Source organism: Argentina silus (assembly GCF_951799395.1).
Source record: "Argentina silus genome assembly, chromosome: 4".
NCBI classification, from domain to species: Eukaryota; Metazoa; Chordata; class Actinopteri; order Argentiniformes; family Argentinidae; genus Argentina; species Argentina silus.
The window spans coordinates 25,186,901-25,211,900 of NC_139658.1; the positions used below are offsets into that span (position 1 = coordinate 25,186,901).

The following is a 25,000-nucleotide window of genomic DNA, read 5'->3' on the forward strand; positions in this document are numbered from 1 at the left end:
TTTTCACCCTCTTTTCTGTTTTTTTTTCATCTTGGTCTTTATAAGGCCGGAGAGCCCCGACGGGGGTGTCTTTATTTAGCTGTAGATCTCCCTGAGACCAAGCACACTCTCACTCTGTGTACTCCACACTTTTCTGTCCACACTCTGGTGCGTTAGTTGTGAAGACGGTGAGTTTCCTCTCAGGGAGGGAGAAAGACGGTTACGGGGCATGATGGTGGGTGGAGGTACCATATATACCTGCTGGCGGTTTAACTCACGACGAGAGAGAGATGAGAGATGAGAGGGAGAGCGCCTTGAGGTATTTGCCCTCCTCCTCTCCACATGAGAGAGTGTATCCTCTGTTTGAATTGCGGCTCCAAAGGGTTTGAACCTGCCTCAGCAACACGGTTCTGTAGTACCCATGTTTGTGTTTCCTCTGAAGAAGAGAGAACCAAACGGCGCTGATGAACAGAAATGTACACACAGCACAGCAGTTGAGGATTAGTTCAAAAAGACTACTCAGAAGCCATTTTGTTTGGAGGTTTTGATAAGCCCCCTCTGGTCTGAATTAAACAGTGATTTGACTCCAGGGGGAGGCCGGCGGAGGTAGAAATCGGAGGACGGGGCTCATTGTAATGCATGGAACGGGATGTGGAATGCTGTCAGACACCACCGCCAGCATCTTCTGCGCGATTCTCTCCCCTAATGCTGAGCCTCATCAACTTTTAATGACGACTTCCCCTCAGAGCGACACATACGGCGATATCTATACCCCCCTGTCGTTGATGTGGTTGCCATGGGATGAGGCTCGCGGCTTAGCGGGTTTGTTTATGATCCCATTAGGATGCCACCAGATGTGGCACTTTATACACAAACCCTAATTTAGCCTATTTAATTATGCTGTTCCTGGACAACATTTCTCAGCTCTTCATTACCAGCCCTTCCTTCCCTACGAGCCAGATTAGTGACACAGCACTTATCTCCATGGTGATAACTGCCACCTCACGAGGCTCTCAGCACAGAGTGTCCAGAGGAAGGAAATAGACATAAAATATGAAAATATAAAACCCTTTACTTCATTAAGTATGTACTTTAATTTCATTAAGCCATGGCATATTTACTCTGTGAAATGATGAAGCACTCTGTTATATTTCAGGGATGAGTCACCCGGTAGCGTGTCTCCTGTATCCGCTGGGCTCAGTGTTCGCTGCTGAACAGGACACCATGACACCCCCAGTAGTCTTCCACACTGCTGAACAGGACACCATGACACCCCCAGTAGTCTTCCACACTGCTGAACAGGACACCATGACACCCCCAGTAGTCTTCCACACCGCTGGACTATTACGGTCGTCTGATTGTCATCTAAACCGTGAAGCATTTCTTATTCCTCATTTCACCTCATGGGCGTAGATCAGGGGAGGCTGGTGGAGGCAGGAATTGGAGGACAGGCTTATTGTAATGCGTGGAACAGCCTCATTCCATAACATGCATTACAATGAGCCCCGTCCTCCAATTTCTACCTCCACCAGCCTCTACTGATATGGATGCTGAGTAATTTGGAAAGAAACAATGGTTTACAATACAGCTGGGATAAAGTGGGTTATAGCCATGGTAATTACCAGTAACAAGTAAGGCAATTACCTTGTTATTACAAAATAAGGCACACTGTAGTTTCCACATTATTATTTTCCATGAAAGATGCTTATTTCCCCGTTACTGTTACACCGTTCCATATGGTTCTTGAATCATTGAAACCGATGAGCGCAAATTTAATTTAATTTATAACCAAGAAATAGAGAAGTTAGTTACTATTGAAATACCGCAGTATCAGAGCTGGAATACACTGTATCACCAGTGTCCGTTTTGTTCTACCCTTGTATCCCATGTTAACCTGCCAAGTAAGACCATGTTTACCGTGGTGAGACCATCAGTCAGCGGTAATACAGTCTTACCTACAGTATCAGCATGCCTGCAGCATTAGCAGCGTTAGCAGCATTAGCTACCTAATGGGTCTGGTCCATAGAGCTACATGAAGGGTTTATGGATGACTCTGTACAGCTAATGTACATGTTCCTTGATGAACACATTGAGACGTTGACATTAATAATAATAAGCTGTCCAGTAGCTAATGTAGCTCTGCTAATGTAATGGTGTGTGGGTCCAGAATGAATGAATGGGGGCAACACCTTCAAAACCTCTGTGTCGTTGTTGTTGGAGTTGGATGCAGTCGGCTGTTCTATTGGACTGAGTCATATTTCCAGTGATATTCACCACAACAATTCATCCACAGCAATTAACAATTATAAAGACATTATAAGACAAGCTACTTCCAACTGACGCTAATGTTTGCTTATTGCGAACAAAAAGATGTACTTGTACAAACGTCACACAACTACAGTATCTGTACTTAAGATAGCAATGCTCTGTAACTGTTTTAACTTTGAAAAAGTCCTTGGTGACATCACACAAAAGTGAAACAGTGCTTTAATTAGGCGTTGGTTGTTCAGTGAGTTATTGATTCTTCTTCTATTGAAACAAACAATTTCACCTGAGCCCCTGGCAGGAAGCGACCTCCTAGTGAAGGGCAGAGCACCTTTACATTCATTGCATTGAAATCATCCACAACAACTGAAGGTATCAGAGCCATTGGGCAGCTTATTACTGGGTTACAGTCAGTGGATGCAGGCATACTGATACTATTGTAGGTTTTACCACTGACTGACTAACCACGGTCTTTCTTGTGAAGTTAAGATGGAAGCAGGTAATATAGCATTTTACAGCTCTGATTCTACCTTGTTTCATAATACCTTCTCTGTTCAAGCATCTTTCATGCGAAATAACTGCATAGAAACTACAGTCCAACTTACCTTGTAATTACAAGGTAATTGCCTTTTTTGTTACTGGTAACTACAGGTAATTACTGGCAATTGCAATGGGTTATTATCATGTTATTACCCACTTATTTCGAGCTGCAGTGTAAAGTGCTACCGGCTTTCCGAAGGTTTAAGAAAGTTAATGACATTCCGTAGGTTTGCTATTTCAAGTCCGGCAGCCATTAATATTTCACAGACGTGCCTTCATGTGAAGTGTAATCACTCATTAAAAATGGAAGAGAGTGTGTTTGTGGTTCACAGCATTTGTTGAGGAGCAGCATCCACAGCAGCACGTAGAGAGCAGGCAGGAGGGAAAAAGGCAAGAAAGTCAAGAGTAGGCATATCATGTCGGAATTAATATTTCGCTGCCTCAGTGCAAAACCGGAATACATACTAATTGACCACGGTTATGTGGATTATGCTGAAAAAGATAAGTATGTCATTATCTGGAATGGGGTCAACGGGTCTAGATCTGGTCTCAGCAGTTGGAATAGAGACCACTAAAATGTCCCTAAACTCAACTGCCAGAGAACTCCGGAACCCTCACCACCCAGAGCGCCAAGTGTTCTATGTGGTGTTTACCTAGCAACAACACTTTGATTGGCTACAAAATGAAGCATCATCATTGATGCATTTTCTGTGAATGAAGTCACCCTTGGCGCTCTAGAACGTTGACAATTTGGCCGACTTTATTCACCCTCGGCGCTGAATGAGTTAAATATCTGTATCCTAATGGGGATAGTACATGGTGGAAGCAGAGGTCAGAAGCGGTGTCCTCAGAACAACTGTGGTAATGACACTGGGTCCCAGTAATGTGCCTAGCCGAGCGCGAACACCACCAGTTTACCAGAGATGTGATTCAATCTCCACTCAGCGCAGCGGTGTTATAGAATTAAAAGGCAGCAGAGGAACCAGCTAAATAGAGAGCTCTGCTTTTGTAGCTGTCTGTCAGCGGAGGCCGGTGGAGGCAGAAATCGGAGGACGGAGCTCATTGTAATGCAGGAACGGAATAGGGAATGGAATCAAACACGTGCGTTTGATGCCATTCCTCATTCCATTCCATGCAATTCCGACCTCCATTCCATGCATTACAATGAGCCCCCCCTCCGATTTCTGCCTCCACCGGCCTCCCCGGCCGTGCGTGTAGCGTCATTTATCAATCAATATACCGGCCTGACAACACATTCATAACACCACAGATTACTCCATCCATCACTGTGACAAATATTTCCTTTCGTCTGTGTTACCTGCCTTATCTGCTCCCATCTCTTCCTTTGAAAAATGCTGGAAGCTGCTTCCAGACGCTAAATTGTTCATACTCCGCGATGTCGAATGATATGGTTTTACACACTTTACAATTTCTAAATGTATTGAATTACAAAGCGACTGGGGAGCGTTCTGTATTCATAAAGGTCTCACACGTTACAGTCGTGTGTTCCGTGTGCGGCTGAGCAGCTAAAGAGGTGAATGGGTTGTCTGGTTTTGCTGGTGTCTTTTTGCAAATACAGACATTTAATATAAATCTAATATTTCAATACCCAAGAAACAGTCACTGCCGAAGATGAATGGCAGACTCAAAGTCCTGTGTAATATCCCCAAGCAAGTCAGCACACGTCCCTGGAACAGCAATACTAGTACACACACACACACACACACACACACACACACACACACACGTTGTTGACATGATTATAAAACATCTAATGACAACCTTCCCTGTCAGGTATGGACAGTACAGTAGCTGATAGTGGCAGTTGAATTCATGTGCCACCCAGGGGAAGCTGGTGAAGGCAGAAATCTACAATTTCTACCTCCACAAATGTCAGATTTCTACCTCCACATATGTCAGATTTCTACCTCCACATATGTCAGATGTCTACCTCCACAAATCTCAGATTTCTACCTCCATCATCCTCCCCTGGATGCTATTTGGATGTGGAATCACGCTGGTCAGCTCTTATTCAGTCTTTCCCATTGTCATGCCTGTCTCATATGGTGAGTGACCTGCTTAGAGTAGATCTTCTGAAAAGGAATGATGGATTCTGTCTGCGGTGGGTCGGTGGTTCGGCTTTAGCTCAGTGGACTATCTGGATTAGGAATCACGCTGGTCAGCTCTTATTCAGTCTTTCCCATTTACATGTTTGTCTTGAAGAGTTGGTGACCTGGTAAAGATCGTGTCCTGGACAGGAATGATGTACCCAGTGCGCCCGGTCACTGAGTGTGTGTAGGAGAGGGGATTTGGCTTCATCTCACCGAGCTAACACAGTCTTATTATGAACGTAGAAGATGCGGCTTCATCTCACCGAGCTAACACAGTCTTATTATCAACGTAGAAGATGTGGCTTCATCTCACCGAGCTAACACAGTCTTATTATCAACGTAGAAGATGTGGCTTCATCTCACCGAGCTAACACAGTCTTATTATCAACGTAGAAGATGTGGCTTCGAACCCAGTCAGTCACACACCTTCCTCTTTCAGCTTCCTCTTTCAGCTTCCTCTTTCAGCTTCCTCTTTCCAGTACTCATGGAGGGCACTGTAAGTATATGGTGTTATGGTGATATATTTATGAAGGGTTTAAAAGCGCTGTGATAGAACAGACAGTAAGACAGCTTCTGTGCGTTATGTGGAGAGAGTTGTCAGTGGTCTCCCTGGTCTCTAGCTGACTGCTAGCTTCTCATTACCCCTTCCCCGGAGGGCAGGACCTTACAGGGCGCCTGCTTGCCCCAGCTCACTAGATCACATCGGCCTCTCTCTTCTCTCTCTCCCTCCCTCCCTCTGCGCCTCATCACCTGTTCCGTTTTCAGACCGATAATTGACTCCGGACTGCTTTATTAGCTCCGTCTTTGCTGACAGATTAAGGGATCTGCTGTTGATAATGATCATTCTCATTTGCACAAATCAAGTCTTATGACTTCATTCCATGCTAGGATCATTATTGGCTCATTTAGACCCTGGAGCTGTGTTCTGCTGTACACAGCAATCAGGGGAGGCTGGTGGAGGTAGAAATCGGAGGACGGGCTTATTGACCTCCGATTTCAGCCTCCACTGATAGCCATCATATTCTGGAGAGTTTCACATACATCATATTACCTGAGGATAGGCTAGACAATGTTCATAGTATTGTATTTTACCGTTTATATTTGACAGTACGTGATCATGAAGCATTTATACTTTATGTTTGACAACGTTGGTGTTCTGTATTCAATCATTACTATGTTTATGGTTCTAAATAAATGGTAGCTCTATTGTTATATTACATTCCTCTGGTATTATCCACCCTTTGAGTTGATTATTGTGTAGTATTACCCATGAATAGAGGAAGGATTATTCTGTGCTGTGCGACGTCTGCTAATGGCAGTAGATTAGCGTGGGCCGGGGTCAGCGGGCGGCCATTAATCAATCACTCACATTCCTGGAATGTGGGCCCAGGTAACAATCTAGTGCCCTGCGGAACCTGATGGCAAACTGGGAAGGCTGTTATTAAGCTGTCCTCTGGTTCCTCTTTAGTGTGAGTTCGGGTTCAGCCCAAGGGTTTTCACACAGTGTTCGCTAGCCTCCCCTCCATCCCCTCCCCTCCATCCCCTCCCCTCCCTCCCTCCCTCCCTCCCTCCCTCCCTCCCTCCCTCTCTCCCCTCCCTCCCTCCCTCTCTCCCCTCCCCACCCTCCCCTCCCTCCCTCCCTCCCTCCCTCTCTCCCCTCCCCACCCTCCCCTCCCTCCCTCCCCTCCCCTCCTCCCTCCCTCCCTCCCCTCCCCTCCCTCCCACCTCCCTCCCTCCCTCCCCTCCCCTCCCCTCCCCTCCTCTCACTCCCTCCTTCCCTCTCTCCCCTCCCCTCCCCTCCCCCCCCCTCCCCTCCCCTCCCTCCCTCCCTCCCTCTCTCCCCTCCCCTCTAATATCTGCATGACATCAAGAATTGCATCCGTGGTTTGATCATCCAGGATACAGTTGTTTTTATAACGCCCTAGCCCTTAAGAAAAACACCACCTAGTTATAGTTATAGTTATAGTGTATAGTGTACAGTATAGTTATAGTTATAGTTATAGTTATAGTTATCGTGTTGGACTGTATTTGATGTTTGAGGCTTTGATGCTTGCCGAGTCTGTCTCAGTGGCAATTCACCACCTAATCAATAGATGAATGTGTTAGAGAGATGATTAGACTGTGAGTGTAATTGTTGACTGATTAAAGAGGAAGCATACTACTTGATAGTCAGTCGAAGCGCTATCATTTCATGCGTGCAGAGCAGTGGACCAAAACTGAAGCATTTCATCGGAGCGTTTCCAGCTGTACCCCGCGCACACGATAAATAAACTTTAAATCGCTTTGGGAAATGTTTTGGATTAGAACATCAGAGCCAGGTTGAAAAGGTGGCAGATACTACCCCAGAATACCTGAGAAAGCCTTCTATGAACCTGCCTGGCTATGTGTTGTGTACCAATCTCTTAAACACATCAGACATCCGAGTGTCAAACCCAGCCACCACAACCGGGTTGAGAATGAAATCAATAAAAAGGAAGCATGCAGACTTGACATGATCCGTCCTTTGAGGGTGCAGCTTTTCTGGATGAATTAGCAGAGGATTCATGGTCTTCCCAGACTACATACACGGTGTATTGTTGGTCCCTGGCCTGGATGGATGCAGCTTGAGCTTGGGATCAGAGAGGAGGGAGAGAGGGATGGAGAGAGGGATGGAGAGGGAGTAACAGAGAAACACTGGGGCTGTTTCTGGTTCAACTCAGAGGCCTCTCTCTGTCTCTCTCTGTCTCTCTCTCTCTCTCTCTGTCTGTCTCTCTCTCTGTCTCTCTCTGTCTCTCTCTCTCTCTGTCTGTCTCTCTCTCTCTCTCTCTCTCTCTCTGTCTGTCTGTCTGTGTCTCTCTCTCTCTCCCTCTCTTTCTGTCTCTCTGTTGCCTTGTGAGGAATCCTGCAGCCTTCTCCCCCCAGAGCTTCTTCAATAATTTACCTGCCTCTTGCATAAACAGTCTGCAGTATCTAAGGAAAAGATATACCAACGGTCCTTTCATCTGCTGGATCATAACATGCACTATACCCATTCCTCATCCAGCCACCGCAGTAACCACAAGACAGGCATACTGACCAATAGAACTCCAGCCATATCATGTGAAATATTGATGATATTTGTGGTGCGAAATTCCAGTAGGTTTCATATGCATGTATGAGGGCTTGTAATGTTTAAGTAACCAAGCCAACATGATATGAATGTATCATATGACATTGTATGTAGCCTATATATCTTTCTGTGCGCCAATTTCCCTTAAGTTTCCAGACTTAAATTGCCAGTTGGATGTTGGGTTTCCACAAACCTATCTTCTTAATAGGAATGCACCACTCAGCTATGAGATGTGTGCGGTTGGGGAGGCGGGACAGAGAGTATGGATGGGGGGGTTCTCCCTGGAATACCTCCAGCCCAAGGGAGGCACTCTAAATGGATAAATCCACCAGAGACACATCACTGATCTTCCAGACTAAAAGGAAGGAGTCTGAGAGTCACTCCTGCGTCTCCCGAGCCATAAATCCTGCTTTAATACCACATGCCAGGGCCTGGAGACCAGCCTCTCAGTGTCTGAGCTCTCAAATAGATTTTGGAAAAACGATAAAAAAAGCTTTGGAGAATTTGAATCTGGTGGCCATTTTGTTTTAGTCTAGTCCAGTGATCTTATTATAAAGTTGGAGAAAGAGAATCATGAACTTCTGGTCCTCTAGTTTTACATCTGAGCTTAGTGCCTTAGTGTATGAGTCTACACAGAGACAGCCACTATGAAACAGTCTACAGAGACAGTCTACACAGAGACAGCCACTATGAGACAGTCTACAGAGACAGTCTACACAGAGACAGTCTACAGAGACAGCCACTATGAGACAGTCTACAGAGACAGTCTACACAGAGACAGCCACTATGAGACAGTCTACACAGAGACAGTCTACAGAGACAGTCTACACAGAGACAGCCACTATGAGACAGTCTACACAGAGACAGTCGACAGAGACAGCCACTATGAGACAGTCTACACAGAGACAGTCTACAGAGACAGCCACTATGAGACAGTCTACACAGAGACAGTCTACAGAGACAGCCACTATGAGACAGTCTACAGAGACAGTCTACAGAGACAGCCACTACGAGACAGTCTACAGAGACAGCCACTATGAGACAGTCTACACAGAGACAGTCTACAGAGACAGCCACTATGAGACAGTCTACACAGAGACAGTCTACAGAGACAGCCACTATGAGACAGTCTACACATAAACAGTCTACAGAGACAGCCACTATGAGACAGTTTACACAGAAACAGTCTACAGAGACAGTCTACAGAGACAGTCTACACAGAGACAGTCTACAGAGACAGCCACTATGAGACAGTCTACACAGAAACAGTCTACATAGACAGCCACTATGAGACAGTCTACACAGAAACAGTCTACAGAGACAGCCACTATGAGACAATTTACACAGAAACAGCCACTGTGGTGTTATGTGTTTCACAGTCAAATGGGAGAGACAGTTTTGTTCTCAAAACAATGCCCGTGATAATGCATGAGACACACCATGTCTGTTTTGCATAGAATTTCAAAAACTAATACAACTGGCCGCAACTTTGTGACCAAAGCAGTTGTACAGTATTGCTTATTTTAATTCCACGCATGAACCAGTGAAGTAAATGGATTAGAATTGTTTTGGAAGGCAAACACTGCATACCATATTCATGCATACCATATTCATTTTTTGATAAAAAGCCAGCGGCTAACATTAAGTGTTGGCGCTGCATAAAAGGAAAGGTCAAATTATTGTCCAACTGTTTCTTTTGTCTCTGGCCTCCGCCGGTATCACTCTTCAACATTTGATCCATCAATGTAATTTAACAACCGAGACTAATTGATTTGGGATTGAACAGTAATGATGGGAGAACACATAACGACGATGGTCAGTGTCCCTTCAGAAGCCGCTCCATCGGCTCCATTGGAAATATGGTTATTAACCTTTCAGTTATTCATTCATTGACGTGTTTCTTTGAAATTACATCGTCCTTGATCGTTGTGTCAGAGAGGAACTCTCGTTCAGGGTCCCATTCAATCATCACCGTGATTGGCTGGACACGCTACAATGAAGCTGTGGCATTCCCTCGCTGTGAGAACGAACGTTTCATTCATTACGAAGATGTGCTCGGTGGAAATGGAAGGAAATCAGTGAAACAGAGCCAGAGGTTGTCATTAGAGACTAAAATGAACAACAACAACAAACACAACAACACAAAACACATAATCTAGCAGCTACAACATCCATGTTGTCCCTCTATTTTCTGTTTATCCCAAGAGAGGCTGGTGGAGGTAGAAATCGGAGGCCATTGTAATGCATGGAACGGAATGAGGAATGGTATCAAACACACGTGGAATGGGATGCATGAATGGAATGAGACACGTGTGTTTGACACCATCCCTCATTCCTTTCCGTGCATTACAATGAGCCTGTCCTCCGATTTCTACCTCCGCCAGCCTCCCCTGGTCCACCCCCCCCTCTAGCCTGTTGCATGGTAATGGAACTTCTTCGCTCACTGTGTTTGTGTCTGCAGATCTTCCACTTCATCAAACGTCGAGTCCCTCATTACGAGATTCCCCCGTCCGCTGGACAGACCTATAACAGATGTGAGTGTGTTGAATTGATTAGCCTGTCAGGGGTTCTTAGAGGCAGATCTATGGGCCTCCTAACACCACTAATGCAAGGTTGCGTGTTGAGACCCAGGGCGCAGGGACCACTGTGTGTCTCGCATGAGGCAGAATTCATTACCCCTGGGCAGTTATTGTCATGCATTGGCCGTTGTAAAAGGCCCCTAGAGTACTGGTTGTGTCTGGATGGACTTGACAGGGACTGGAGATTGGAGTCACTTTGATGCTTTGGTACTCTCCCTCCGAAATATGATGTTTTTTAAACGTATGATGTAAGGACAGAAGGCTATAAACTCAGACATCTTATTTTGTGTCTTTGTTTTTGTAAAAGCACTATGCAATTATTGTTCCATTACTGGCAGAAGACACAGAGTGATTTGCAGAGGAACCCAGACGGGCACGTTTAGCACCAGAATCTCTCTTGGATGTTTCGGTTGGCTATTTTCAATTATGCTGGATGACAAGGTGAAGCATATTACACCATTTTCTATTTGGATCTATTTTTTTATCAGTGTTTCCAGTCGTATGCTGCGGTTACTGAACGCCAGAGATTGACAGAGAGTGAGCTTGGTGGAGGGGAATGATGGAGGAGAGGGTTAGGGGATGGAGGAGAGGGTTAGGGGATGGAGGAGTGATGGAGGAGAGGGTTAGGGGTGCCAAATTCTCACTGGGAGGAGACGGGTGGGGGGGGAGAGGGGTCAAAGACAACCTGAACAGTGCCAAATTCTCACTGGGAGGAGACGGGTGGGGGGGGGAGAGGGGTCAAAGACAACCTGAACAGTGCCAAATTCTTCACTGGGAGGAGAGGGGTGTGGGTGGGGGTGTGGGGGGGGAGAGGCGTGGGGGGGTGGAGGGGTGGGTCGGGTTGGGGACGGTGGGTCAAGGTATTGAGCTGCCTGGTGGATTTCCTGTCAGCCATGCAGAGCACCTTCAAAATGTCAGTAGGAGACGGCTGAGGGACAGCTGGGGCTTCAGACCACAGTCAGCAAAGCAGGATAAAACGCCTTTGACCTGAGTTTCAACATGTCACATCACATTAGATACCGAAGTGTGTTTGGATACTTCATCAATGTGCACTGAAAGACTGTAGTGAAAAGAGACTGAATTCCAGCGGACATTTTGTGTTTTGTCCGTCTACATTCAATGGAAGAGTCAAGGTATGCCTGGGTGAAGACAGAAGCTGAAAGAGTCAGACTTCCCTTGGATGCATGCTGCCAGTATCACTCAGAGAGACACCTTTGAGAACCTCTCACATATTTTGGGGCACTCACATTCATATTTTACTTTCCATTCTATTGAAATTCCAAAATGACACTAAATAAATCCATCTCCCTAAAAGGACACCTGGTACCAGATGTTTCAGCCTGCCGGTCTCAGACGTGCCCAGCCCCTCACAGGAAGCCAGCCTGTACTCCCGGAGCGAAACGTTGATTGGCATGTCCGTGTCGGGTGTTAATGACATATAGTGTGTTTGCAGCAACTCAACATGAGGAGTGGTGTTGTGTTTGTTGCCATGGTAGCCCCGGCCGGTAACGCTCCAGTCGCCGTTTGAGAAGCGTTGTGTGTTCCGGCTCACTATCGACTGGGTATTTAATTAGCATGTACTGAGTAATGATATAGTTATACTCTATAACCTTTAATAATTGCTTAATCACACTTCAGTTGATACTGTTTGGTATGTAGGGCCCTGCGTAAGTAATGGGACCGTGAAGCGTTGTGTCTTCTTTTGGCTCTACGCTCCAACAGTTTGGATTTGAAATCAGACAGTTATGATGAGGTTAAAGCAGAGGTTCTCAGCTTTTATTTGATGGTATTTGTGTACATATTGGTTTCACCGTTCAAAAATTACAACATATTGTTGCATACCCCTATTTTTGGGTCCCCAACAGTGATGGGATAATTGACTTGGCAGGTGTTTCAGTTGTAGATCAGGTGTTTCAGTTGTAGATCAGGTGTTTCAGTTGTAGATCAGGTGTTTCAGTTGTAGATCAGGTGTTTCAGTTGTAGATCAGGTGTTTCAGCTGTAGATCAGGTGTTTCAGTTGTAGATCAGGTGTTTCAGTTGTAGATCAGGTGTTTCAGTTGTAGATCAGGTGTTCCGTCACATCATTTATTAAGTCATTGTTTGATTTAAAATCCAAACGTTTGGAGTGTAGAGCCAAAAGAAGAAAACGTGCTTCACTGTCCCATTACTTACTCACTGTCCCGTTACTTACTCACTGTCCCGTTACTTACACACTGTCCCATTACTTACTCACTGTCCCGTTACTTACACACTGTCCCATTACTTACACACTGTCCCATTACTTACACACTGTCCCATTACTTAAACACTGTCCCATTACTTACTCACTGTCCCATTACTTACTCACTTACTCACTGTCCCATTACTTACTCACTGTCCCATTACTTACACACTGTCCCGTTACTTACACACTGTCCCATTACTTACACACTGTCCCATTACTTACACACTGTCCCGTTACTTACACAGGGCACTGTATGCTGTAGTCACCAACAGTGTTGATGTTCTTGGAGGTCAATACCAGAGGCTGTCCATATTTACCTGTGTTTCTTAGTGACTGCCAGATAAGACCCAGTTAGACCAGGCTGCAGAATAAAGTTCTATTGTCTCTGTGCTGTGGAGTTGGATTTACCTCCAGTTGGATTTAGATAGCTTGACCCACTTTGTTCTCAGTCTGTGATTTACTGGCTCTGTGGATTGTAATTTATTTTCCTCTTTCTCTCTTACTTCATCATGTTGTTGGGTCTGGTGCTGCTCTCGGGCCCGGTCTCTCAGGTCATCCCAGTCCAATAATGTTAAGTGAAAATTGTAATCAATACATGCTTCTCTCGCAATTTCTCTGTGTCAATCTCACAGACTGACGTTAATTAGTTTCTCCTTCTTATATGTAAATAATGGAGACAGATCACCAGGTAAGGATATTCCGTCAATAGCTAGAAGGCCCTGATAGAAATTCATGTTATTGCGCTCTATTAATCATAAAGACGATGTCTTGTCCAATGATAAGCTTGTGTTGTGATAGCTGATGAGAAATTGGAGGGAAGGCCTTCAACACAACTGGGGGGGGGGGGGAGGGGGGGGGAGGGAGGGGGGTGGGGGGAGGGGGGGGAGGGAGGGGGGAGGGGGGGAGGGGGGGGGAGCTGCGGAGCTGAAGTGATACCGTCAGCTAATCATTACATTCTGTTTATCTCCTGACTCACAACGCTGGTGGAGCAGGGGAGGCTGGTGGAGGTAGAAATCGGAGGACGGGCTCGCTGTAATGCACGGAGCGGAATGAGGAATGGCATCAAACAGCCTGATCCATTCCCTGCGTTGTAATGAGCCCGTTCTACAGTTTCTACCTCTGCCAGCCTCCCCTGCGTTGTAATGAGCCCGTTCTACAGTTTCTACCTCTGCCAGCCTCCCCTGTGGTGAAGCACGATATAATCCTCTTATCATTCAATTATTATCCTCTTCTTAAAATAATCCTTATCTCATATGATTAGTGTGATGAAACATATCGGGCCAATTTCCTGAACCCAGATAAACCCTAATCCTGTACCAAAAACCCTAATCCTGTACCAAAAACCCTAATCCTATACCAAAAACCCTAATCCTGTACCAAAAACCCTAATCCTATACCAAAAACCCTAATCCTATACCAAAAACCCTAATCCTGTACCAAAAACCCTAATCCTATACCAAAAACCCTAATCCTATACCAAAAACCCTAATCCTGTACCAAAAACCCTAATCCTATACCAAAAACCCTAATCCTATACCAAAAACCCTAATCCTATACCAAAAACCCTAATCCTGTACCAAAAACCCTAATCCTGTACCAAAAACCCTAATCCTATACCAAAAACCCTAATCCTGTACCAAAAACCCTAATCCTATACCAAAAACCCTAATCCTATACCAAAAACCCTAATCCTGTACCAAAAACCCTAATCCTGTACCAAAAAGCCTCTTCAATTCAGAGTCGTCATTGAAAGTGGCATTTAATCCTGGACTTGGCTTGACGTGTGTCTGGGAAGCCATCCCTGTGGTGCCCAAAACAGCCTTCCTGAAGAGTGCCCCGACTCTGAAATACAGTACGAACCCTTTCATAAGTAGCAGCCTGCGTTTTACCAACTACAGAAAATCAATCTTGTTGAATGACACATACAATCAAAAGACAGCATTCATGGGGTCAGTCCTGGCAGAGACCATTTCTGATCCTGGCATTCATCTGTGCACCACCCCCCCCACCCCCCACCCCCCCTCCACACACACACACACACACACACACACACACACACACACACACACACACACACACACACACCTCCCCTCCAGCTCATCACCTCCCCTCCATCTCCCCTCCACCTCCACTCCCACCAACACCACCTCCCCTACACCCCCCCCCCCCCACTGTGACGTCCAGCAGCTGGAAACAGACCAATCTCTTCTGTATTCTCCTCTGGAACCTGATGACTCACAGATGCACCGGCTCTCAAGGTCGGACTCAGAGCCGTGAAACTTGACTTGGAGGCAATCATGAAAATAGAGATTTTTGTGAGAGTTTTACATTACGGAGGATATTGAGAATGTGTTCCTACGCTGTCGTTGGAATGGGACAATATGCATACATTTCAACGAATGTTATGAAAAAGTCGAATGTAAACTGTAACCTCCATCTGAAATACAAGTCTACACTATGTATGGTATTATTCAGGAGAGACTGGGACCATGACCTCAAATACTGTTGAATGTGAAAAAGTGAAACTACTGTATTTGTTGTTTGTTGTTGTGTGTTACAACAGTATTTGAGGTCATGGTCCCAGTCTCTCCTGAATAATACCATACATAGTGTCGTGTTGTATTTCAGACGGAGGCTGGTTGAAGTAGAAATCAGAGGACGGGCCCAATGTAAGGCAGGGGAGGGAATGTGGAATGGTATCAAACGCATAGTAATTATGAAAAGGAAGCTTTCACTTTTGCTGAACAAAACAGTTTGATGTTTTTGTTTTTGCTTTTCACACCGAGCTAAAAATAAATGCCAGTTGCATGTGGTTGATGCTTCCAGAACCCAGGTATTTGTCTTTTGAAAACTACAGAGAAAAGAAAAAAAAAACGTTAAGTGCTTTTGAGACCCAAACAAAAGGGCACAGTAGAGATTTCCTGATGTTGTGGGTAACCACTAAGGACTCCTTTCAAAGCCGTGTTTGTGAGGGAGGGATTGTGCCTGCGTCTCCTTGGCTCCTGGACACAGCTTTGTACTTAGCGGAGGCATGAGTGACGGATCCTCTTTCTTGGCTTGTTTTGTTTCCCACCGTGTCAGATGGCTTCAGAAGGAGGAAATAAGATAAAAGATGGGGTTTTGGGACAAAGGGGCTGTCCTTTGAAATGGACTCCCTCTGGACGATTCACTCGCTTTGAGATTGTTTTTTCCTGGGCTTCAGTCGAGGGTGATGGTGTTTCAGGGTTTAACCTCACTCGGCTGTCTGTTAAACTGGCTTTAGTATCACACTACATATGCACATATTTGTATCTGTTGGCAAACATACACCCTTCAAGACAGCTTACAGACTATTTTTGACAACGTGGGAAGCTTCTTGCAATCCTACAATATATTGATGCATATCACATTGTTTACTGATGACATTTTGGAAAAATTAGCAACATAGTCTCCAAATGATTACCTTCTGGGGGATTGTTTCTGCACACCAAGGAAATAGGGTCTGGGGGATCGTATTATCTGGCTATACCAGCGTTTCATAAATTGCAGACTGGGTTGGAAATTAGAACATTTTTCGGATGTTTTACATTTTTCTTAGTAGTTGTTGAATGAAGGGACGGGCTGTAACCAAGGTAACCATGCTGGCTCATAGCGGCATGTACAACATTGCTGAATCATAATTGCATCGTTGAACCTGTAAGTTAGGCTGGTACACACTCTGCCATCCTGATCATCCGACCCTGACAAGCCCTGGGCCATCGCTCTGGGCCGACCTTGTACGTTTAGATACTCTGTATGTAATTTCAGATTTCGCAACGGCAGAAGGAAGCCATATTTCAGGCCACTGCCCTAGCCTGGATAAGGACATATATTAACCTAAAAATGATTACCTAGATCAATATTTTGTCATGGATAATACAGATAAATTCTGGCGCTCGCCCCCGGGGCTGGGGTGTCAGCGGCCAGCCAACGAGGTAATAACTCCCAGCTCTAATACCACACTGCTGAGCCTCACTCACCCTGGAGACAGCTTGGGTTGATGCCCCGGTGTTACACACAACTTCCCCCAAGCCTCCTTTACAACCTCCTCAAACCACAGCTGATCTGCTGTCTGTGGCCACTTACATGCACACATGTACACACTCCCAACAGCTGTACACACTCCCAACAGCTAGGCTAGACAAACACCAGTATAGAAACACTAGTATTGAATCTAAATTGGTTTGTGATTTTCTGTGTTTTGAGAGAGCCCTTATACATATTCTTCTAATTCTTGTAATCTTGAATATATCATATATTCGGCATATAATGCCGACATTCAACAGACAGATTCAAATCAATTCGCATCAAGCTACAATTAACACATCATACAGTCATGTAATAACACAATCCCTATAGTAACAACATTGTAATAACACGATTCTGACAACAGACCTCTCTACCGAGACCCTGTTCCGTAGCTCCAGACAGAATGATCGTGGCATCGTGCAGAGACTTTATATGACGAGGACCTGTTAAAAGATATTGCCCCTGCCTGTGGGCTCATAGCCCCATGTCAGTTACAGTGCCGATCAGGGTGATGGATCCCTGTGGCTTTGAGTGGAGATTACCAGGCGATCGATGCATCCTGAGTGGGAGCCCTGGACGCCCATGTACCTGTACCTCGTTCACCCAGTGGTCTTATCACTTGTGGAACCATTATGAAAGTAATCTTCTTAGACAGGTCAATCTCACTGCTACTCAATACCGCGGATTTTACAGCAGAGAGTCGTGCGTCCAGACCCTCCGTCTGCTCTGAACCAGGGGAGGCTGAGGTGAAGGCTGGGGGAGGCTGAGGTGGAGGCTGGGGGAGGCTGGGGGAGGCTGGTGGAGGCTGGGGGAGGTGCAGGTGGGACATCGGAGGTCAGGGCTTGTTTGTAATGCGAAGAACAGAATGAGGAACGGTATCAAACATGGGTGATTCCATTCCTCGTTCCCTTCCATGCATTACGACAAACCCCGACCTCTGATGTCCCCCATCCCCCATCCCCCAGCCTCGGCCTCTCCCAGCCTCCCCCAGCCTCCCCCAGCCTCCCCTGGTGTGCTGTACCGTGTAATTTATATTAATTTGACCACTGAAGGGTTTCTCAAGATGCACACATGAATGTGTCGGGATAGAAAGATGCAAAGCAGGCTATGTTACTCAACAGTTCCATAACTGACAGACATGGTTACCAGAGCTGCACTGTGCTTACAGAGCACCTACACTACATCTGGCAGGACCCGATTTAGCAGCAGATTTGGCTTAGTTCATCTCTGACATTTTGAAATGCAGATGGAGGATAACAGTTACAGAACACCGTTTATGTTCCAATATCCACTCTGGTAGATCGTTTAGGAGGGAGCAATGTACGCTTGGCCACGCATTCTAATTGGGATGCTGATGTAGGACGCTGGCAGAGGCTGGTGGAGGCTGAGGCGGAGGCTGGCTGAGGCGGAGGCTGGTGGAGGCTGAGGCGGAGGCTGGTGGAGGCTGAGGCTGAGGCTGGTGGAGGCTGGGGGAGGCTGAAGCCGAGGCTGGGGGAGGCTGAAGTAGAGGCTGGGGGAGGTGGAGGCTGGGGGAGGCTGGCTGAGGTGGAGGCGGAGGCTGGGGGAAATGCTAGTGTGGGATGCTAGTAAGGGATGCTAGTGAGGGATGCTAGTGGGGGATGCTAGGATGCTAGTGTAGGATGCTGGGATGCTAGTGAGGGATGCTAGTGTGGGATGCTAGTGAGGGATGCTAGTGAGGGATGCTAGTGAGGGATGCTAGTGGGGGATGCTAGTGGGGGATGCTCGTGGGGGATGCTCGTGGGGGATGCTAGTGAGGGATGCTAGTGAGGGATGCTCGTGGGGGATGCTCGTGGGGGATGCTAGTGGGGGATGCTCGTGGGGGATGCTCGGGGGGGATGCTAGTGTAGGATGCTGGGATGCTAGTGTGGGATGCTAGTGAGGGATGCTCGGGGGGGATGCTAGTGGGGGATGCTAGTGGGGGATGCTCGTGGGGGATGCTCGGGGGGGATGCTCGTGGGGGATGCTCGTGGGGGATGCTAGTGGGAGATGCTCGTGGGGGATGCTCGTGGGGGATGCTCGTGGGGGATGCTAGTGTGGGATGCTAGTGAGGGATGCTAGTGTGGGATGCTAGTGGGGGATGCTAGTGGGGGATGCTCGTGGGGGATGCTAGTGGGGGATGCTAGTGGGGGATGCTCGTGGGGGATGCTCGGGGGGGATGCTCGTGGGGGATGCTCGTGTGGATATTGAAATTTACTGTAGCCTCCTCAGATTCTCCCTATGTTTATTCAGAGTGCTGTTTATCTGATTGCACAGGGATAGGCAGTCCAGTTCCTTCATTACTGGATTCATTTAAGCATGAAGTGCTCTCTCTCTCTCTCCCTCTCTCCCTCTCTCTCTCTCTCTCTCTCTCTGTCTCTCTCTCTCTCTCTCTCTCTCTCTCTCTGTGTCTCTCTCTCTCTCTTCTCTCTCAAGTAAGCTTCATTATCATAGTAATGTACACACACACACACACACACACACACACACACACACACACAAATGTCTACAGAAAAATAATATAATATACAGTGTAAACACATACTGTATCCAGAGCATTACAACACAAATGAGAAGAAATCAACAGCAGAACTGTTCTCCCATAGCGGACAGACCTTATCTACCACTACGGTTTCCAGTACTTACTCACTGTCTCTACGGTCGTGGCGTTCTCTGACAGACGTAGCTGCCAACCCTGCTGTTCTCTCTTCCTCTCCAAGAAGGAGAGGTAGAGTAGCCCGTATGTGAGAGCGCAGTGATCGTTGTATTCCTGGCATGTAAACAGGAAGTGCATCTCTGTGTCGGTCTCCTGTAGTGTACAGAAGCTGCCTTGTCTTTGTTGCCTCGGCATCCAATACTTTGAATGTCGTCCTTTTTCAATTTCAAGGTTATGGTCACTTACTCTATATTTGAGGTGTCATGAATATTATATTTTTTTATACTATATTTTTATGTCATGAATTTTCATCAACTCTTAAATACTCTCAGATAACAGTTCAGTTTATTTAGCTATTGTATTTCTCTCCCTCCCTCTCTCTCTCCCTCTCTCTCTCCCTCTCTCTCTCTCTCTCTCTCTCCCTCTCTCTCTCCCTCTCTCTCTCCCTCTCTCTCTCTCTCTCTCTCTCTCTGTATGAACCACTGTTAACCAAGAACACTGGGGACATGTTAGGGAGGGTGTTGCTTGGTATCTTTTCTGTGAATCCTTTTGTTTGTATACTAAACCCAGATGTGGGAAAGGAATGTCCTATTTTTCATTGCTTCAGTGTTTGAGGCTGTTGGAGAGAGTTTCACCCCTACTGGTTATTATTACAGCAAAAGACTAAAAAGAAAATGACAATTTCTACATTTTCTACTAGGGCAGGTGAAGATGGCAGTGTTCATAAGCAAGACACACAAGATGGAGGGTGGACAGGGCCATGATGGAGGGTGGACAGGGCCATGATGGAGGGTGGACAGGGCCATGATGGAGGGTGGACAGGGCCATGATGGAGGGTGGACAGGGCCATGATGGAGGGTGGACAGGGCCATGATGGAGGGTGGACAGGGCCATGATGGAGGGTGGACAGGGCCATGATGGAGGGTGGACAGGGCCATGATGGAGGGTGGACAGGGCCATGATGGAGGGTGGACAGGGCCATGATGGAGGGTGGACAGGGCCATGATGGAGGGTGGACAGGGCCATGATGGAGGGTGGACAGGGCCATGATGGAAGGAATGTTTTTAGGGGTTAGTGAAGGGAAGGATCAAACTGGATTTTGCGTTTTTCATGGCAGTAGAGGATCTCCCTGAGTTTGAGGAGAAGTGGGGCAAAAGGGGAGCTGTGTGTTCTGTGGTAGAGGGGGAACTCTAGATTGTAGATCTCTCTCTCATTCTCGTTCTTATTCTCTCTCTCTCTCTCTCTCCATCTCCCTCTTTCTCTCTCATTCTCTCTCTCTCATTCTCTCTCTCTCTCTCTCTCACGCGTGCATTCTTTCTCTCTCTCTCTCTCTCTCTCTCTCTCTCTCTTGTGTGTACATTCTTTCTCTCTCTCTCTATCTCCCTCTCTCTCTCTCTCTCCCTCCCTCTCTCTCTCCATCTCACCAGGTGTTCAAGCATAAATCGGAGCCAGTAATGATGAGAAGTGCCTGGAATCCTAAACATTTATTTCATGGAGTGCTCTGATCGCTCCTGAAGGACTATGATACAAACAGTAATACATCAACAAGCTCTGAAGAACCAATTAAGAGGGGCTGTCTGTCAAACTAACGCTTGCTCCACTCCTGGCTGCCTGGGAAATAAAACCTCTCACTCCCCGCCGTTACAGAGATGAGCCATCAGCACTGTAGCAGAGAGAGAGGGAGGGAGGGAGGGAGGGAGGGAGGGAGGGAGGGATGAGAAAGAAAGAAAGAAAGAGAGCACTCCATGCATAAATGGATACCATTTTTACCATTGTTCTGTACCATGCTCCATTGTGGAGATATAGGGGGAGAGAGAGAGTGAGAGAGAGAGAGGGAGAGAGAGAGAGAGAGAGAGAGAGAGAGAGAGAGAGAGAGGAGAGAGGGAGAGATTAATCCATCCATGGTATAGGTCAGACAGCTTTTGGTTTACAATAGTTAGTTAACATGTTATTACATCACCTAATTTCATAATGTGGACACTGGATGACCTTCAAGGGTAAAATTACATTCACTGTTGAATTCAGAATCCAATTTAGAGTTCATGAATGGACTTTCACTCTAAATGGTCTATCTGTTCCCGTCAGCTTGTTCCTGTCTGATTCGCAACCATTCAGGAAATTCAGGCTTGTATTCATTCTAGACTCCTCTGAAAGAGTAGAACGAGGACAAAGGTAACAGGGGTTAATTGTAACAATCTGCTTTTGCTTCATCAGAAACAACTTGGAGAGATGGATCTCAGTCTGTGCACAGCTAGGCTTTATCTCCCGGCATGGAGACGATGGTAGAACTACATTACAGCTCGGAATGCGGGAGTGATAACTGTGAATTGTTACCAGTAAGAACAAACACAACTACCTTGGTAGAACAAACACAACTACCTTGGTAGAAGAAACACAACTACCTTGGTAGAACAAGGAGTTATTTAGCATGAACGGTGCTTGAACAGAGAAGGTAGCTGCTATGAAATAACGTAGCATCAAAGGTTTGTTTTAAGTTTGTTTCGCAAAAAGCCCTTTCCAATGTTACGAATCTAACATCCGATTTAATGTATACTGTGATCAAACCGTCATCTATCGAGACCTTTGAACGGTATGAAGGATTAGTAGACAGATGCAGGTTTCTTATCGTCTGGGTTGAGTGCTCTATGAGTGATAGAGCTAATTGCCCAGGTTGGTACAACGGCCCCCGGTCTTCCCTACTGCAACACTTAAAATCATGTTTTGTTCCTTGGACTTACAATGAACTTCAGGCGATTACAGTTCTGTGAAGTGTTGGGGAGACTCACCCCGGTCCAACTGTGTTTACAACAGTTCTGTGTAGCTTTGGGGAGACTCACCCCGGTCCAACTGTGTTTACAACAGTTCTGTGTAGCTTTGGGGAGACTCACCCCGGTCCAGCTGTGTTTACAACAGTTCTGTGTAGCTTTGGGGAGACTCACCCCGGTCCAACTGTGTTTACAACAGTTCTGTGTAGCTTTGGGGAGACTCACCCCGGTCCAACTGTGTTTACAACAGTTCTGTGTAGCTTTGGGGAGACTCACCCCGGTCCAACTGTGTTTACAACAGTTCTGTGTAGCTTTGGGGACACTCACCCCGGTCCAACTGTGTTTACAACAGTTCTGTGTAGCTTTGGGGAGACTCACCCCGGTCCAACTGTGTTTACAACAGTTCTGTGTAGCTTTGGGGAGACTCACCCCGGTCCAGCGGTGTTTACAACAGTTCTGTGTAGCTTTGGGGACACTCACCCCGGTCCAACTGTGTTTACAACAGTTCTGTGTAGCTTTGGGGAGACTCACCCCGGTCCAACTGTGTTTACAACAGTTCTGTGTAGCTTTGGGGACACTCACCCCGGTCCACTGTGTTTACAACAGTTCTGTGTAGCTTTGGGGACACTCACCCCGGTCCAACTGTGTTTACAACAGTTCTGTGTAGCTTTGGGGAGACTCACCCCGGTCCAACTGTGTTTACAACAGTTCTGTGTAGCTTTGGGGAGACTCACCCCGGTCCAACTGTGTTTACAACAGTTCTGTGTAGCTTTGGGGAGACTCACCCCGGTCCAGCGGTGTTTAGAATGGCGCTCAGTGCTGACCTTGTGTTTTGCTGTGTCATTTACGGTGCTGCTATGTAATGGGTTGTTTACCAAAAACTCTGACCCTGACGTGACACACTCTTGCTCTCTCAAGACAAACTACGTTGGCCTTGAAACAGGCCTGAGCTATTTCTCCCTTCCAGCCTTTATTGTTATCTAAGATCCTGGTCATGTTTAATAAATGGTTCTGCTTTTTGTATACAGAGCAGACGACGACCGTTTGTTCAAAGGAACGAAACAGAGTTCATAGCTGTGCTAAAGTTGTACAGACATGTGAAAACAATGTTCAGTCATATTTTGTGTCCAAAATCTACGGCTGAATGCACACACTGACACACTAATACTGTACATGCACACAGACGAGCTCAAGAGGTTTCATACAGTCGTTGGCTCAAAATCAATAGCTTGAGGGATTCATTAAAGCGGTTTTCTACAGTAGGCTGTCTCTGTCCATTTAACCATGTTTCGGATGTTCTCTGACATGCCAGAAGGCGTTTAATTGGTCAGTTAATGCTAGTTGACAGATCAGTTTAATCAGACTGTATGAGATCAATTCAAAGGGTCACCAGTCCTCAGGTTCGTGTCTTGGCTGTGAGGCCTCACCTCAGACCAGATCCCGCTGGCACCATATTTACTGAAATGTATGCACTCACTGCAATGTAAGTCGCTTTGGATAAATATATTATATATTATTATTATATATAGATCTTCTGATAGGTCGGCTTCTCTGCAGGGTGGAACATCTGTCAGAATATTGTAATTCCTACAGTGATTCCTACAGTATGTAGGGATGCTATTTGGTTTTAAGGTTATTTGTTGTACAATACCCATGTTACAGTGAGAAATTAGTAGTGCACGCACGCACGCACGCACGCACGCACGCAGGCAGGCAGGCAGGCAGGCAGGCAGGCAGGCAGGCAGGCAGGCAGGCAGGCAGGCAGGCAGGCAGGCACGCAGGCAGGCAGGCAGGCAGGCAGGCAGGCAGGCAGGCAGGCAGGCAGGCAGGCAGGCAGATAATAGGTATTTAGATAGACTTGTTGTAAATCGTATTGGATACAAGCGTCGGCTAAATGTCAAAAATGTATTTTGCATTTTATTTGTTTCGCCTCAAATCTGTGGAACACACTGTTCCCATCTGTGGTATGTGTGTCAACCACGTCTAGCCAGGGTTGTGTTTGCTGCTGTAGTGTTTGGTTGTGGTTCAGTTCTGGTCCCAAGCCATCGCAGCATGACGTACGGTCATGAATATTCTGAGTCATGAGTACACAGACATCATCCTGTGCGTATCCTGGGACAGGCGTTAGATGCTGTGCTGCTGGACTACTTCCTCCAGCAGCTCCGGCACCATCATGCTCACTGGGCCCTTCCAGTGGTAGCGATAAGACAGTATTTGTAGTGTCGGTGAAAACATGACATTACAGCCTATAAGCGTCACTGTATCCGTGTTTTCGGGAGTGTGTGTGTCTGCATGTTGTTCTCATCTCAAATGCATCATAGACATTTTGAGAAACCCCCGCTGGGATTTGTCTTAATATGAAATTGATTGAATTGGGGCAACGTTTTTTTTTTTTTTTTTTTGCTTGGGGAGAATCTCAGTTCCATGTTTTGGAGAGTCTGGTACAGATTCCACAGTGTAACATTTGCAGGGTGACTCATAGCTTTCCTTAAACTTGAAGTGTTTCACAAAGTTGTATGTCCTTTGTGATGTTGTCTTTTCTCGTGTGTGTGTGTGTGTGTGTGTGTGTGTGTGTGCGTGCGTGCGTGTTTGTGTGTTTGTGTGTTTGTGTGTTTGTGTGTTTGTGTGTTTGTGTGTTCTATACGGTCGATGTCTGTTTTGTTTGCTGAGGAAGCTCACCCTCGTCTTGTCTCTGTAGGTGGAATCTGTATCGCCCAGTCCCTGAAGATCCCTCATGACCACAAGCTGG

The 25,000-nt window shown here is 46.4% G+C and overlaps 1 protein-coding gene across 1 annotated transcript in view; it reads left to right on the top strand.

Annotated features, from left to right (window-relative positions):
• The window catches only part of grm7 (glutamate metabotropic receptor 7), a 130,316-nt gene that overhangs the window by 39,434 nt on the left and 65,882 nt on the right, over positions 1–25,000 (top strand). Inside the window, 1 exon segment of the mRNA XM_083669187.1 lies at positions 24,950–25,000. This exon segment is cut by the window's right edge and continues 85 nt beyond it. Coding sequence (XP_083525313.1) covers positions 24,950–25,000 — 51 coding nt within the window.